At 52.1% G+C, this 12,284-nt stretch overlaps 1 protein-coding gene across 2 annotated transcripts in view; it reads right to left on the bottom strand.

Moving 5' to 3' along the window:
* Positions 1 to 12,284, bottom strand: part of Galnt10 (polypeptide N-acetylgalactosaminyltransferase 10) — a 149,534-nt gene that overhangs the window by 4,610 nt on the left and 132,640 nt on the right. For both annotated transcript variants that reach the window (XM_059270602.1, XM_059270603.1), the window contains 3 exons: positions 6,516 to 6,623; positions 3,071 to 3,292; positions 1,942 to 2,058 (listed from right to left, as the gene is read on the bottom strand). In XM_059270602.1, coding sequence (XP_059126585.1) covers positions 1,942 to 2,058; positions 3,071 to 3,292; positions 6,516 to 6,623 — 447 coding nt within the window. The remainder of the gene's footprint in view (positions 1 to 1,941; positions 2,059 to 3,070; positions 3,293 to 6,515; positions 6,624 to 12,284) is intronic.

Here is a 12,284-nt window from a genome sequence, read left to right as displayed (position 1 = left end):
AATAAGCCAGGCCTGACTTTAAGAGGAGATTTACTTTTATTTACTATGTGTATGAGTGTGTCTGTGCATGTGAGTGCAGTGCCTGCAAAGACCAGAAGAGGGCGCTAGAGCCTCTGGAGCTGGAGTTACAGAGGGTTGTGAGCTGCCCAGTGTGGCTGCTGGGAAACGAACCCGGGTCTTCTGTAAGAACAGTACGTTCTTTTAACTGCTGAGCCATCTCTCCACCTCCTGGTCATTCGGCATTAAAAGGCATCAATTCCCAGGCAATCCTGTCGCCTTGCTGCTGCTCCTACTGTGTTCTCAAGTGCATCCCAGACAAGGTAACAAGTCAGAAGCTTCAGCAAGCACCACTCTAATGAGAGGAAGTCTCCCCAGAGACCTTGGTGCCACTAGACACCCAGTGGACTTCCCATTCTGGATGAAGATCCAAGCTGGACCCACTTCCTGAATTTAGCTTATTAATGCTCCCCCAGTCCCCCAAGCCCCCACCTTTCTAGAGCTTTACTAACTGCCGATACTCTGTTCACAGTGAAAGTGCACAGCTGGTGTGCTCGGACTGCCTAAAGCCACCCTCAAAGATAACAAACCTGCCCCTCTCCAGGGTCCCTGTGCTCCCTGGCCCAATCTCCCTCCAGTCCCCTCATGGTCCCCAGGCCACCAGAGATCTGCTTTCTCTTACTAGAGATTCAGTTGCAACTTCTAGAATTCTCTAAAACTGGACTCACAGTATGTCCTCCCCCATTGTCTGTCTACCTTCCTTTCTTTCTTTTTAACTTGATCTCACTGTGGTCACTCTGGCTGCCAGCACATTTACCAACAGCTTGCTTCCTGACGTTACTGTCCTGTCTGCCTCTGGTGATGTCTGGGCTGGCTCCAGATTTTGGTTTAAAAAGCAGACCACTAGGACCATTTGTGCGCAAGTCTTTGGCTACATAGTGGGGTTTCAGGCCAGTCAGGGCTATACACTGAGAAGTCCCTAGAAGGCTGGAATTGTGCTGACTTTAGCCAGCGGCTTGGAAAGGACAGCCAGCAGTGGCCAACCTTCATTTACTCACACCTCCCATTTCTGACAGCAGGGTTTGCCGCGTGCAGGGCTCAGGTCTCTCCCGAATTTTGTTAGAAGCTCGAGCAGTTAACGCTGCTTATGCTTTACTACATTTGTGCTTGTTTGTTTTTTCCAAGACAGGGTTTCTCTGTGTAGCTTTGGAGCTTGTCCTGGAACTCACTCTGTAGACCAGGCTGGCCTCAAACTCACAGAGATCTGCCTGACTCTGCCTCTACGTGCTGGGATCAAAGGTGTGTAACCACCATGCCCGGCTTGTGTTTTTAATTTCTATCAACATGAAAACAAATGCCAACAGAAGCCTGCAAGGATGGAGGGCCAGGAGCTCCGCCACCCTGGGGAGGAATTCAAGTGAGTGCAGCCCCTGTGAAAATCAGTGTGGCGGGGCCTCAAACACGAAAACCAGCCTACTATACGTGACCCAGCTCTCCTCAGAGGAATCTATGCCAACACATCAAAGAGAGACCTGCTGTTACTTTCTTATTGAAGCAAGGTCTCACATTGCACAGGCTGGCCTTGATCTCCCACCTCCTGCCACAGCCTCCAGAGTGCTGGGATTAATTACAGGTGTGTGCCACCAAGGCCAGTTATGGGGTGTTGAGGATTAAATCCAGGGCTTTGCACATGCTAAGCAGGCACTCTTGTAGCTGAGCACTTGTTTCCCAGTATTTTTTGTTTAAATTTATATTTATGGGCTGGGCGTGGTGCACACCTTTAATTCCAGCACTCAGGAGAAAAAAGGCAGTCCAGATGAACAGTGGTATCTGTCATATGCAGGAATTCCCTACTCCCTTCCCATGGTGCTCTAGGAGCTCTGAGACTCATCTTCTGGTTGACAAATGTGTAGGAACCTGGGAGTCCCTTTGGGTGGCCCTTACCTGCATGCTGTTCCAGGCAGCCTCCCCACGGCCCCGAATGCAGGTCTCAAGCCTCAGCGGGGAGCCCAAAGTACCGTGCTTGGTGTCTGTGCACAGCCCTGTGCCCACGTTGCGAATCTGAGGGCAAAAATGAAGAGCAACCACTGAGGCACCTCAAGGTGTCCACTGGGCCCTGCTGGGTGGTGAGGAGACTGAGGCAGAAATCCAAGACAGGCTGAACTCTGAACTCCCTTAGAAGTGCTTGCCCCAGGCTGTTGGAGGTCCTCCTGACTGTGATGAACAGGATCCCAGAAGCTCCCCAGTGACAATCTTCCTGAAGTCTGGGAAGGTGAGGAAGGAAGGAGGGAGGCCCAAGTCCCTCTATGGCCTCCCACTGAGAGCGTCCCACCCAGCAGATCCAGGATCCAGTTTGACCCGCATTCCAGGGGCCTGAGGGGCAGGTGTCCGGCAGGGAACAGTGTCTTGGAAGCTATTCGAGAAGGATGCAATCTTTGCCATCCATCTAGAATTATCCTTTAGGGCAAGGGAATGGCACAAGGAAGCAGAGGGTCTCCCCAGCCCACTCCAAAGAACAAAAGTGGTCCTGGCCCATACTTCAGCCATGAAGGCTGGAGGGTCAGGCGGGAGCTCTGGGCTGCAGATTTGCTTAGGGTGCACACAGCACCAAGAGGCGAGGTGGTGACAGTTGATCAGTCTCAAATGGGCTCCTGAGGTCCTGGTGAGAAATCCTGTAGTCCACAGGAGGACGAGATGGAGATGTGGACATTACAACTCAAGCCTAACCTCTATACTCTTAGTCTGCATTTCCAATGGGCTCCACGGGCTGGGAACATGCTTCACTTGAAGAGCATGGCTTAGAATGCACAAGGTCCTGGGTTCCCGTCCCCGGCATTCATTGCAAGCCGAAGGGCCCAAACCCAGCAGTGTCTCATAGTCAAAAGGTGGAATGGATGCTGACCCAGTTTAAATTTTCAGAACACTCAACAGCACAATAAAACACAAACAAATAAAAAAATCAGCCCCACCACGACAGGGTCCAAGAGAGAAAGAGAAGAAAGGACTGCGACATTCAGGCTTTACTGGGCACATTCTCTTGGTGTCTGTGCCCAGTCCCTCCATCCACACTCACCTCCCCCCATGCCGCGGCTGGGGGCTCCACAGGTGGGTAGAACTTGGGCAGGTCCCAGGCAATCTTGGTCATAAACCACTTGAAGCTCTTGCAGTTGAGGGAGCTTCGGAGCTTTTTCTGGGCCACGACATCCCCAGCTGAGAGGTGGCGGTACTCCGGTCTGCGCTGGTATATGTACTCTGCATACTCATCCATCCACACCTCTGCCACTCGCTTCAGGTTCTGGAAAGAAAGGTAGGTGGAAGGGTCAGGCTTGCTGAGGAGCCCAGGCCAGCCCAGAGCCATCCTGCAAGCCCTTACACCTTATTTTTTGAGACAGGGTCTCTCACTGAGCCTGGAGCTAGGCTGGTAACCAGCACCCCCCAGCTACCCTGTCTCTTCCCCTGGTTTGGGTTTGGTTACAGATGTCGGGTTATAGGCGGCTGTTTATGTGGGTGCTGGGATCCAAACTCAGGTCCTCACATCAGCACATTGAGCACTTACTAAGTCGCTTCTCCAGCTCTTAAAAGCCAATTTGAGTTGGGTTTCTGTCACTTTCAACCAGCAGTTCTGGCCAAATGCCACGCCCAGAAGGTTTAATCCTGCCAGCAGGTGAGATTTCTCAGGATCCTCAGAGGTTTGAGAGTTGTTTTTTGTTTTTGTTTTTTTAAATAAAGCCCTAGGACAGCCAACTACAAGACAACAACCAATGGGGACTGGAGGCACCCTGGGCAGAGCGATTTGGAGACAGGAAGACTAAGATCTTGTGTGTCAATCATGTGAAAACCCTGTATTCCTGCAGTGTACCCCACTCAGACCACAAGAGCATAGGTTGGAGGAAGCCATTGCTTACAAACCTCTCCCTTTAAACCCAGGCTTCCTTCAAGGGCTGGGACCCGCTTCCCCCTCCCTCAAGACACACATGGAACTGGATGGGCTTGACGTCTATCTTGAGGTTAATCTGAATTTCCCTCTGAAGTGTCGCAGTTATTGACGCCTGTGTGGAAAGGTTTGCTTTCGGAGCAGACAGCATGGCGGGGCTGGACAAATGTTTAAGTGTTTTCTGGTGGAGATAATTGAGTTCTGCAGACCAGATGGTCTCAAGGCATGGGGCTGTAAAACAGCCAGGGCCTATGTAAATGAGGGAGCGTGGCCATGCACCAATAAAACTTTATGACGTCAATCACCATTTGATTGTCAAGTGTCACAACCTGGTGTCCTAAGTTCTTTGGGCCTCCCCTCCAGTTGCTTAAAATCGTGAAAACCATTCTTAGCTCTTGACCCAAGCAGAAAGTCACCTTCTCCTGAGCACAGGGAGGCATGGTGACACCAAGGAGGCCCTGCATGGGACCACTGCCCTGTGGCAGGGCTCTGTGCTCATCCCAGAGGCAGCCAGGCTTCCCTGCAGCCTCTGACCGCACTGGAAAGAGAGCTAGCAAAGGCTGGGCCTGGTGGATGTGGAAGGCCTCAGAGTCTGCACATCAGGAACCATCTAGAACATGGGAACTCTTCTCTTTCCCTGGCCTGCCCATTAAGGCCTGTCCTCTCCACCTGCTGCAGGACTGCTTTTCTTATGTACCAGTTCCAGTGACAGCCCTGTGCAGCAAGACCCAGTGTTTGTTCTAGAGGCAGATGTGCCACTAAGAGAGCATGCTGGCTCTCTCAGGGCCCTGAGAACCTCTAAATGTCATTCAGGAGGCAAGTGCCCAAGAAGCCTGTGAATTTGATTGCCAAAAGAGTGAGCCGACTTTTTTTTTTTTTTTTTTTTTTTTTTTTTTTTTTTTTTTGTCTTTGAAGACAGGATCTCGATTATGAAGCCTGGGGTGGTTTTGAACTCTCCATCCCCTTTGTCTCAGATTCTGGAATGCTGGGAAGACCAAACACATTGCACCTGACCTGGAACTAAATGATGGCAGTGAGCTGCAGTTCCGGTGGGCACAGGCACCTCACATGCAGCCACACAGGGGACAGCTGGGCTTACACAGAGGTGGGATGAGCCCCTGGGGTTAGCTCATGTCAGACGCAGGGCCTGACTCAGGACAGATGGCCAAAGATGTTAGACGTCTGGACAGGATTCAGGTGAGACACAGAAGCACACTGTCCAGCCCCAGATGTTAACGGGGATGCAGCCACAAACACCTGTGTGGACAGTCACAGCTGCTGTTTAGGGCACAGATGCAGGCGTCAGTCAGACTTAAACAGGAGGTGGAGTTTTCCTTTCATCTCTCCCTCCAGGAAGTGGAGAACAGAACCCAGGGAGAAGGGAGGTCAGTGTGCCCCTGCTCTGCCGGGTGCCTGGCTGGGATTTTTGGTGTCACTGAAGCCCCCCAGCACCCTGATGTTCATCTCTGGCTTAGAAAAGGTTGCAGTGGGGCAGGTCCTGGGTCCTGCTGGGGAGGGGGTGGTCACTGTCCCCATGCTCCTGGTAGCCTCCAAGAGTGGCAGTCTCTGGCTTATGAAAAGACATTGGCTCTGTCCTCCTTTTTGGCATCCTGCAGGGGAGGCTGAGGGCATCTGAGAAGATTTCCAGTGCCTGGTGGGCTTTATCTGGAACTCAACTCCCCTGCTAAGGGGCTGTCCATAGAGCAGCGGGCTTGGAGGCTGTCATTAGAGATTCTCACCACTAGAGGGCTCTGCCACCCTGCCTTCCAGGCCACGTTCTGGCTCAGCGGCGCTTGAAGCTGAGGAAATGACTCTCCTCTGACAAGGCCCCGGGAAAGGAGAGGGTTGGTCCCCCAATGCTTCTTTGCTGGGGTGTGGCTGCACTCTGGCCTTTCTAGTACTGCAAACAGCATTGTGTCTTTTCATCCCCCACCCCCAGGCACCTCCTTCACTTATTTTTGAGGTCACCCTTATTTTTATTTAAAAAAAAAAAATTATTTCCCCAGTAAAAGAACTATCATCTCCCAAATCTTTTGCTAATGATTACCCCTTGTAGTCAGTGGTCAATTTAGTTCAATCCCTGATATGGTTTTCAGGTCAATGAAACAGTTTGACATGTTTGGGGGGTGGGTGGGTGAAGAAGAGAGCTATTTATTTATTATGACATCCACCCCCAAGCTTTTCAACAGTGATGATAAGAGCATCATCATGCCTGCTTGACATGTTTCTTTAAATCACCCCTGGTCTAGCTTTGTATCTCTGTAAGCTCTACCACAGGTAGCCCTCCTGTGAAATGACCAGTTCACTCCACTTAACACATCAGTTTCCTGTCTTTCTGCACCCTGGGCAATGATGAGTTGGGAGGGATCAACTCCGTTTCAGCAAAGCTCCAGGCACAGCCTCAGAGGAGTCTGGCAATCCTCCCCGGGCCCACAGCTTCCACGTAGTCAAGCCGGGCTATATGTAAGTTCCTTTCAGTTGGATTTCACTTGGACATCCTCTATCAGTCACTTAGCCTGGGGCCTCAGGGTGTCTCCACGCTACCACAGGCTGCCCCCAGTTCCCTGGAAAGCCACCACCTTACCCGGGCCAGGCTGACTCCAGCGGGGACCTTGTAGGGCACATACTTCCTGTAGATGTGGCCCACCCTGGAACAGGGGATGTCCTCCATGCGGCCCCCACACATCCACACCTGCAGGGTGAGAAGGGAGGATGAAGGTGACCCTCAATCCTTATGTCCCCATCCTCTCAAATGCCAGTACACAGCCCACGTGGACTGACCTCCAAGGCTGTAGAAAGAGCTGCCGGCCATGGCTGCCGAGCACTGTGCAGAACCCATGGCAGACACTGGGGTGCACAGGAAGTTAAATGTCGAGGCTAGAACAGAAACCCATGGGCGTGGCATGGCCACTGTGCTCTTGAATCCACACCAGCTGTGGTCACCTGCATGAGACCCTGCCCAAGACTGGGCTCCTATGGGCCAACAGGTGGCCCATCAGGTAAGAATGCACCTATTGTCAAGCCTTGGGTTCTGCATGGCGGAAGGGGAGAAGCGACTCCCCCGAGTTGTCCTCTGACCTCCACATGTGTGCCATAGCACCCCCTCGCAAATTCATTAATAAAAATAAATCAAATAGACGGGGCCCCTCAACATTCCCATGTGAATGAGGTGGTAATGGGTGCCAGTGAGGGAGGAGACATTTTCTTCCGTGGTGTAGCCACTGGTAAGGTGTCCATGATCCCGTGAATAACACTAATTGAGCTCACTGGTTCACGTGCACACAAGACATGAAAGTAGAAGGGGACAGGCTGGGAAGAAGCAGGGGATCGGGGCAGGGAGGAGGCTGCCACACTGTCCTCAGCAGCTGGGACGGTCTGATTCAGGAGGTACTAAAGTGACGAGAACAAGAAGCATGCAAAGGCTCAGGGGTAGGCATGGATACTGCACCATGGACACCAGAGGCTTGGAGTCCAACGGGGTGTGAGGGAAGGGAAGGCACGGGCTCCTGTCAGGGTGTGGCTGGACAGGATATCTTCATACATTCAATTTTTATACAGTTGGCTCCGTTCATGGGATGGGGTAGGTGCAGTCCTGGGCAGATAACTACAGTCCAGAATGGAGGCCACGGTGGCTTTGGGCATGGAGGGTCCTAGCTGCTTCTGGGACATTAGCCATGTTCTCACGTTCCGTCTCCTGTGGCTTGAGGGACTGGCATGGGGCACTGATGATGCATGCCCTGTGCAGTGCCCTTGCTGGGGGTGCACTGAGGCTGGGCTTCAGTCCTAATCCAGTCAGGGCTCTCAAAGGGTCTTGGGTCTCGCTGCCTCCTGTCAAGATGGACGCAGGCTGTCCCCTGTGCCATTGCCCACGGTGGGAGGTGTCTGAGGCTGCAGTTAGCAGACAAGGCAGTTCTGCTCTGACGGTGGGTAAGAAGGAAACCCTGGCTAGTCAGTCGAACAGAATGCTGGTCTCAAGGTAATGGGCTCCGAATGCTAGATTAATGTCAAGGCCAAGCCAAGAAGTTTATTTTTAAAGCGGGAGATATCGATCAGCCGCCAGCCTCCCCTCACTGAGGATTGATGGGGAAGTACGCTTTTGCCAGGCAGAGATGCCAGCCCATTGCCAGGCCACCCTCTGCCTTTCTCAGAGAGGGGTAGTGCCAAGCTGGTGGGGACTACTTGCCTACCCTGGCTTTGACCATCTCCTGGGATGCGAGCATTAGCTAAAGCTGTCCCCAGCTCCACTGGCTTGGAGTCCTTCCACTGTGCAAACAGAACAAATGAAATCCAAGGCCACCTTTTTGCTGGGACCTCCACGTCCTTTGGCCTTGGCCACACTGGCCACCAGCCAGAAGGAACCAGGGTGACCTTGCTCTGCTGGAAGGATCGAGGCATCCAAGGTGTTCCCAGGGCACAGGATGTCCTAAACTCACAGAGGATCTGCCTGGGTTCCCTCCATGGATTCCTGCCCAGGATGGAGGTGCTGGTGGCTGATTCAGAGGGGAGTTCTCTTCAGGCTAACGCTGCTGTTGACTACTGAGTCCACATGGATTACCCAAGATGAGTCTCCCACAGGTCATCGGCATGAGAGGGTTCCCTGTGGCTGTCTTCTCCCCTCTCTCTCACCTCTTGTCCCCCTCTCCCACAGCTCCTCCCTCTGCCTGGAGAACTCCTAGTGCCTGAACTCTGCTGCCTCCCCACCCTCCCTGCAGGGCCTCACCTGACACCTCCAAGGGGCTAACTGACTCACAGCAGGGGCACACACTTCTCCTTCATTCTCTCTCTCTCTCTCTCTCTCTCTCTCTCTCTCTCTCTCTCTCTCTCTCTCTCTCTGTCTCTCTCTCTGTCTCTCATAACTTAATTTTATTTTTATGTACATTGGTGTGAGGGTGTCAGATGCCCCTGGAACTGGAGTTATAGACAGTTGTGATTTGCCACGTGGGTGCTGGGAATTGAACCTGGGTCCTCTGGAAGAGCAGTCGGTGCTCTTAACCGCTGAGCCATCTCTCCAGCCCCTTCATTGCTTTTTTCTCAAATGCAACATAATTATGTGCACAGATGCATCTCAGCTGTGATCCTCCTGCAGTGGTCGTGGGCGTCTGCCTGTCGGCACTCTTTCTCTGTGTGGAGGACTGTCCTACTCACTCTTCCTGGAGGCCAGTGACCAGGCCAGCCAGCTTCGGTCCCCAGCCTTGATGGCTGAGGCCTCAGGTCCTTCTGTTTGAGAAAGTGTCTCATGTGCTTGTGTTCTTAGCCAGGAGAGCAGCCACTGGCTGAAATGGAAGGCCTTCTCCCATCTTTCTCTGGAATCAGCCTGCCTTCTTTTTTGCACTGGGAGACAGGAGGCTAGAGAGAGTTACTCTCATGGTCTCCATCACCTCTGTCTTGTGACAAACATCTCTCAACTGGAGAGACAGCTTCCTCAAACCAGGGGTTGCCCCCTTCTGGGACAGAAAGCCAGAGACTCAGGTTGGTGTCTGAAGTTGTACTGGGCCACGGCAACCGTGGCCGGTCCAAGGCCCAGGCTGGCTCTGCTCTTAGCCAATCACATTGCAGTTCCAGGTCTTCCTTCCCTCACAAGTCAATGCAGCTTCACGTGGGGAAACTAAGATCCGCTGTAATCAAGTCCCTCTCCAGCACACCACCCGCTGGTTCCAGGAGGGCCAGGGCTGCAGCTGGCCCTGGGACAGACTCACAGCTGTCAGGCTAAGGACACTCAAGGAGCTTCCCATAGGTTCCCACAGACTGCTGGGGAGCTGCAGGAGACAGCCCTGGAGAGGGAGCCATAGTAGACTGAGCGAGTGGACCCGGAGTGGGGGAGGGTCCCTACCAGGGAACTGTCAGTCTGTCAAGCTTAGCCTTTACATTGTTTTCAGTCTGGGCTACTGATAGAAGAGTCCCATTGAATGATGGGGTCAGAGGGGTACGGGGAGGCATAGAGAGAAGAGGTGGTGTGTGTGTGTGTGTGTGTGTGTGTGTGTGTGTGTGTGTGTGTGCGCGCGCTGAGCTACAGAACCCAGCACTTAACCAGCTTCAAGAGCTGACAAGATGCCACGCTCCAAGCAGGGGACTCTGACACAATGACCTCTGGGAGACAGAAGCCTGCTGAGGATAGAAGTAGCAGAAAGAAGGGGTCAGTGACCATTCATTCCAAACATTTTAGACTGCAACTTTTATTTTGAGGCAAAGTCTCATGCAGCCCAAGCTAACCTTGAACTCCTGATTCTCCTGCTTCCTAGTGCTTAGGATCACAGGCAATGCACCACCAAGCTAGGTTATGTTGGGGATCAAACCTAGAGCCTTGCACATGTTGGGCAATCACTCTACCAAGTAAGCTACATCTCCAGCTCCTTGCTTTTTTTCCTTTCCTTTTCATATATATATATAATGTATACAGTATTCTGCCTGCATGTGTCCTTGCAGGCCAGAAGAGGGCACCAGATCTCACTACGATGGTTGTGAGTCACTATGTGGTCACTGGGAATTGAACTCAGGACCTCTAGAAGAGCAATCTGTGCTCTTAACCACTGAGCCATCTCTCCAGCCCGCTTCTTTTCTTTCAACACAGGGAATTCAATTATGTAGCCCAGACTGGCCTTAGACTCACCACATCCCCTCCTGCCTCTGCCTCTGAGTGCTGGGATTACAACTGTGTGCTATCATGTCCAACCAATTCATCAATGGTGGCACAGATTTAATTATTCACTTATTCTGTGGCAGGAGCTCACACTTGCTGTAACAACAAGCTACATCGTCAGCCCTGGAATGGGTCTGTTGGGGTTCTTCCATGAGGAGAAACAGGCCTGGCATGGAATCAGAGCTGGATTATTAATCTGTTAGGCCCAATGGCACAGAGAGATCCATCATAACTTCTGGAAGTATACTTTGTGTCTTTCAGGCCAGCGTCTTTTCTGTCACTATGAAGGATGGGGTCTCAGTAAAGGGAATCTGGCCCTTGGGAGAGGCTAAGCCCTGGCCAACACAGAACCCTGTGTTCAAAGAGACACCACAGCAGATGGACAGGCCTGCCTTGGGCCTGGAACACAGGTGGGCTGTCGCTGGCCGGGAGAGAGAGAGTTGAAGGAAGAATGCCCCCCTCCCCAGGCCCGCTCATTACATCAGCTCATTTCCCCCAGGGAGTGCCCGACATAATTGGATCAGATGGGATTGCAGCCAGCCTCCTTCCTGACACTCCAGTGTGGCTTCATTACCGAGTCTTTTGTAAATAAACCGAGTGGAGGGAAAAAAAAAATCAACACAACAAAAACACCATTTGTTCTGCTGCTGTGACTGCCTGATGAGTGACATTACATGGGTCTTTGAAACACATGGAACAAAATGGAATCTTTTTGGGTTCAGAGATCCTTTTGTCAAAAACTCTCCGCTGTTCTCCACGGCAGTAGTTTTTTGGACAACGAGTTGCCAGGGGACCCGGAAGTGGCTCTGGCCAGTGACACAGCTGCTCTGGGTCACATAGCCACAGATACGCATGCAGCATCCTCCATGCCAGGCAGCCCTTCAGGTGCTGGGGAAGTGGCAGTGAGTGAGACACAAAAGGATCCAGGATCTCCTGCGGTTGATCACCTAGCAACACTTCACAGTTCGGATGGGTTTCTTTCTGGGGACAAATCGATGTTTGGTGGACCGATCCGTGACTTCACTGCACCCATGGAATGCAGCGTTTGTCAAACTAGATGACATGGGCTAGGCAGACTGACCCCACAGACAAGGCCTCTGTGCTACAACTCACAAAACCTGGACCCAAGGCAGACATCATCGCTTATTAAACTATGTGATGAGCTCGGATGCAGCCTGAGGAAGCCCATCCACTGGGGGGTGGGGGTGGGGCTACCAACGGGCCAAGGGCATCTGGGGAGAGACTCATAGGCTATTTATTTTTCCTTTAAAAATATTTATTTTTGTGGTGGCGCACGCCTTTAATCCCAGCACTCGGGAAGCAGAGGCAGGCGGATCTCTGTGAGTTCGAGGCCAGCCTGGGCTACCAAGCGAGTTCCAGGAAAGGCACAAAGCTACACAGAGAAACCCTGTCTTGAAAAACCAAAAAAAAAAAAAAAAAAAAAAAAAAAAAAAAATTTTTGTTTTAAAAAGTTACGTATGTGTCTGAGTGTGTACATGTGAGAGTCAGTACCTGCAGAGGCCACAAGGGGGTGTCTGATCCTTTGGAGCTGGTGTTAGGAGAGAAGGGTTGTGAGCTGCCCAAGGTGAATGCTGGATTTTGAACTCAGATCCTCTGCAGGAGCAGTAGGTGCTCTTACCCACCGAGCCACATCTCGGGTCCCCTATTTGCTACTTCTGACGCGTTCTACTCACTGAGAGCCCAAGGAACAGCCAA

The sequence above is a fragment of the Peromyscus eremicus genome, chromosome 8a (genome assembly GCF_949786415.1).
Source record: "Peromyscus eremicus chromosome 8a, PerEre_H2_v1, whole genome shotgun sequence".
Classification (NCBI taxonomy): domain Eukaryota; kingdom Metazoa; phylum Chordata; class Mammalia; order Rodentia; family Cricetidae; genus Peromyscus; species Peromyscus eremicus.
This window is presented reverse-complemented; position numbering and strand designations above follow the sequence as displayed.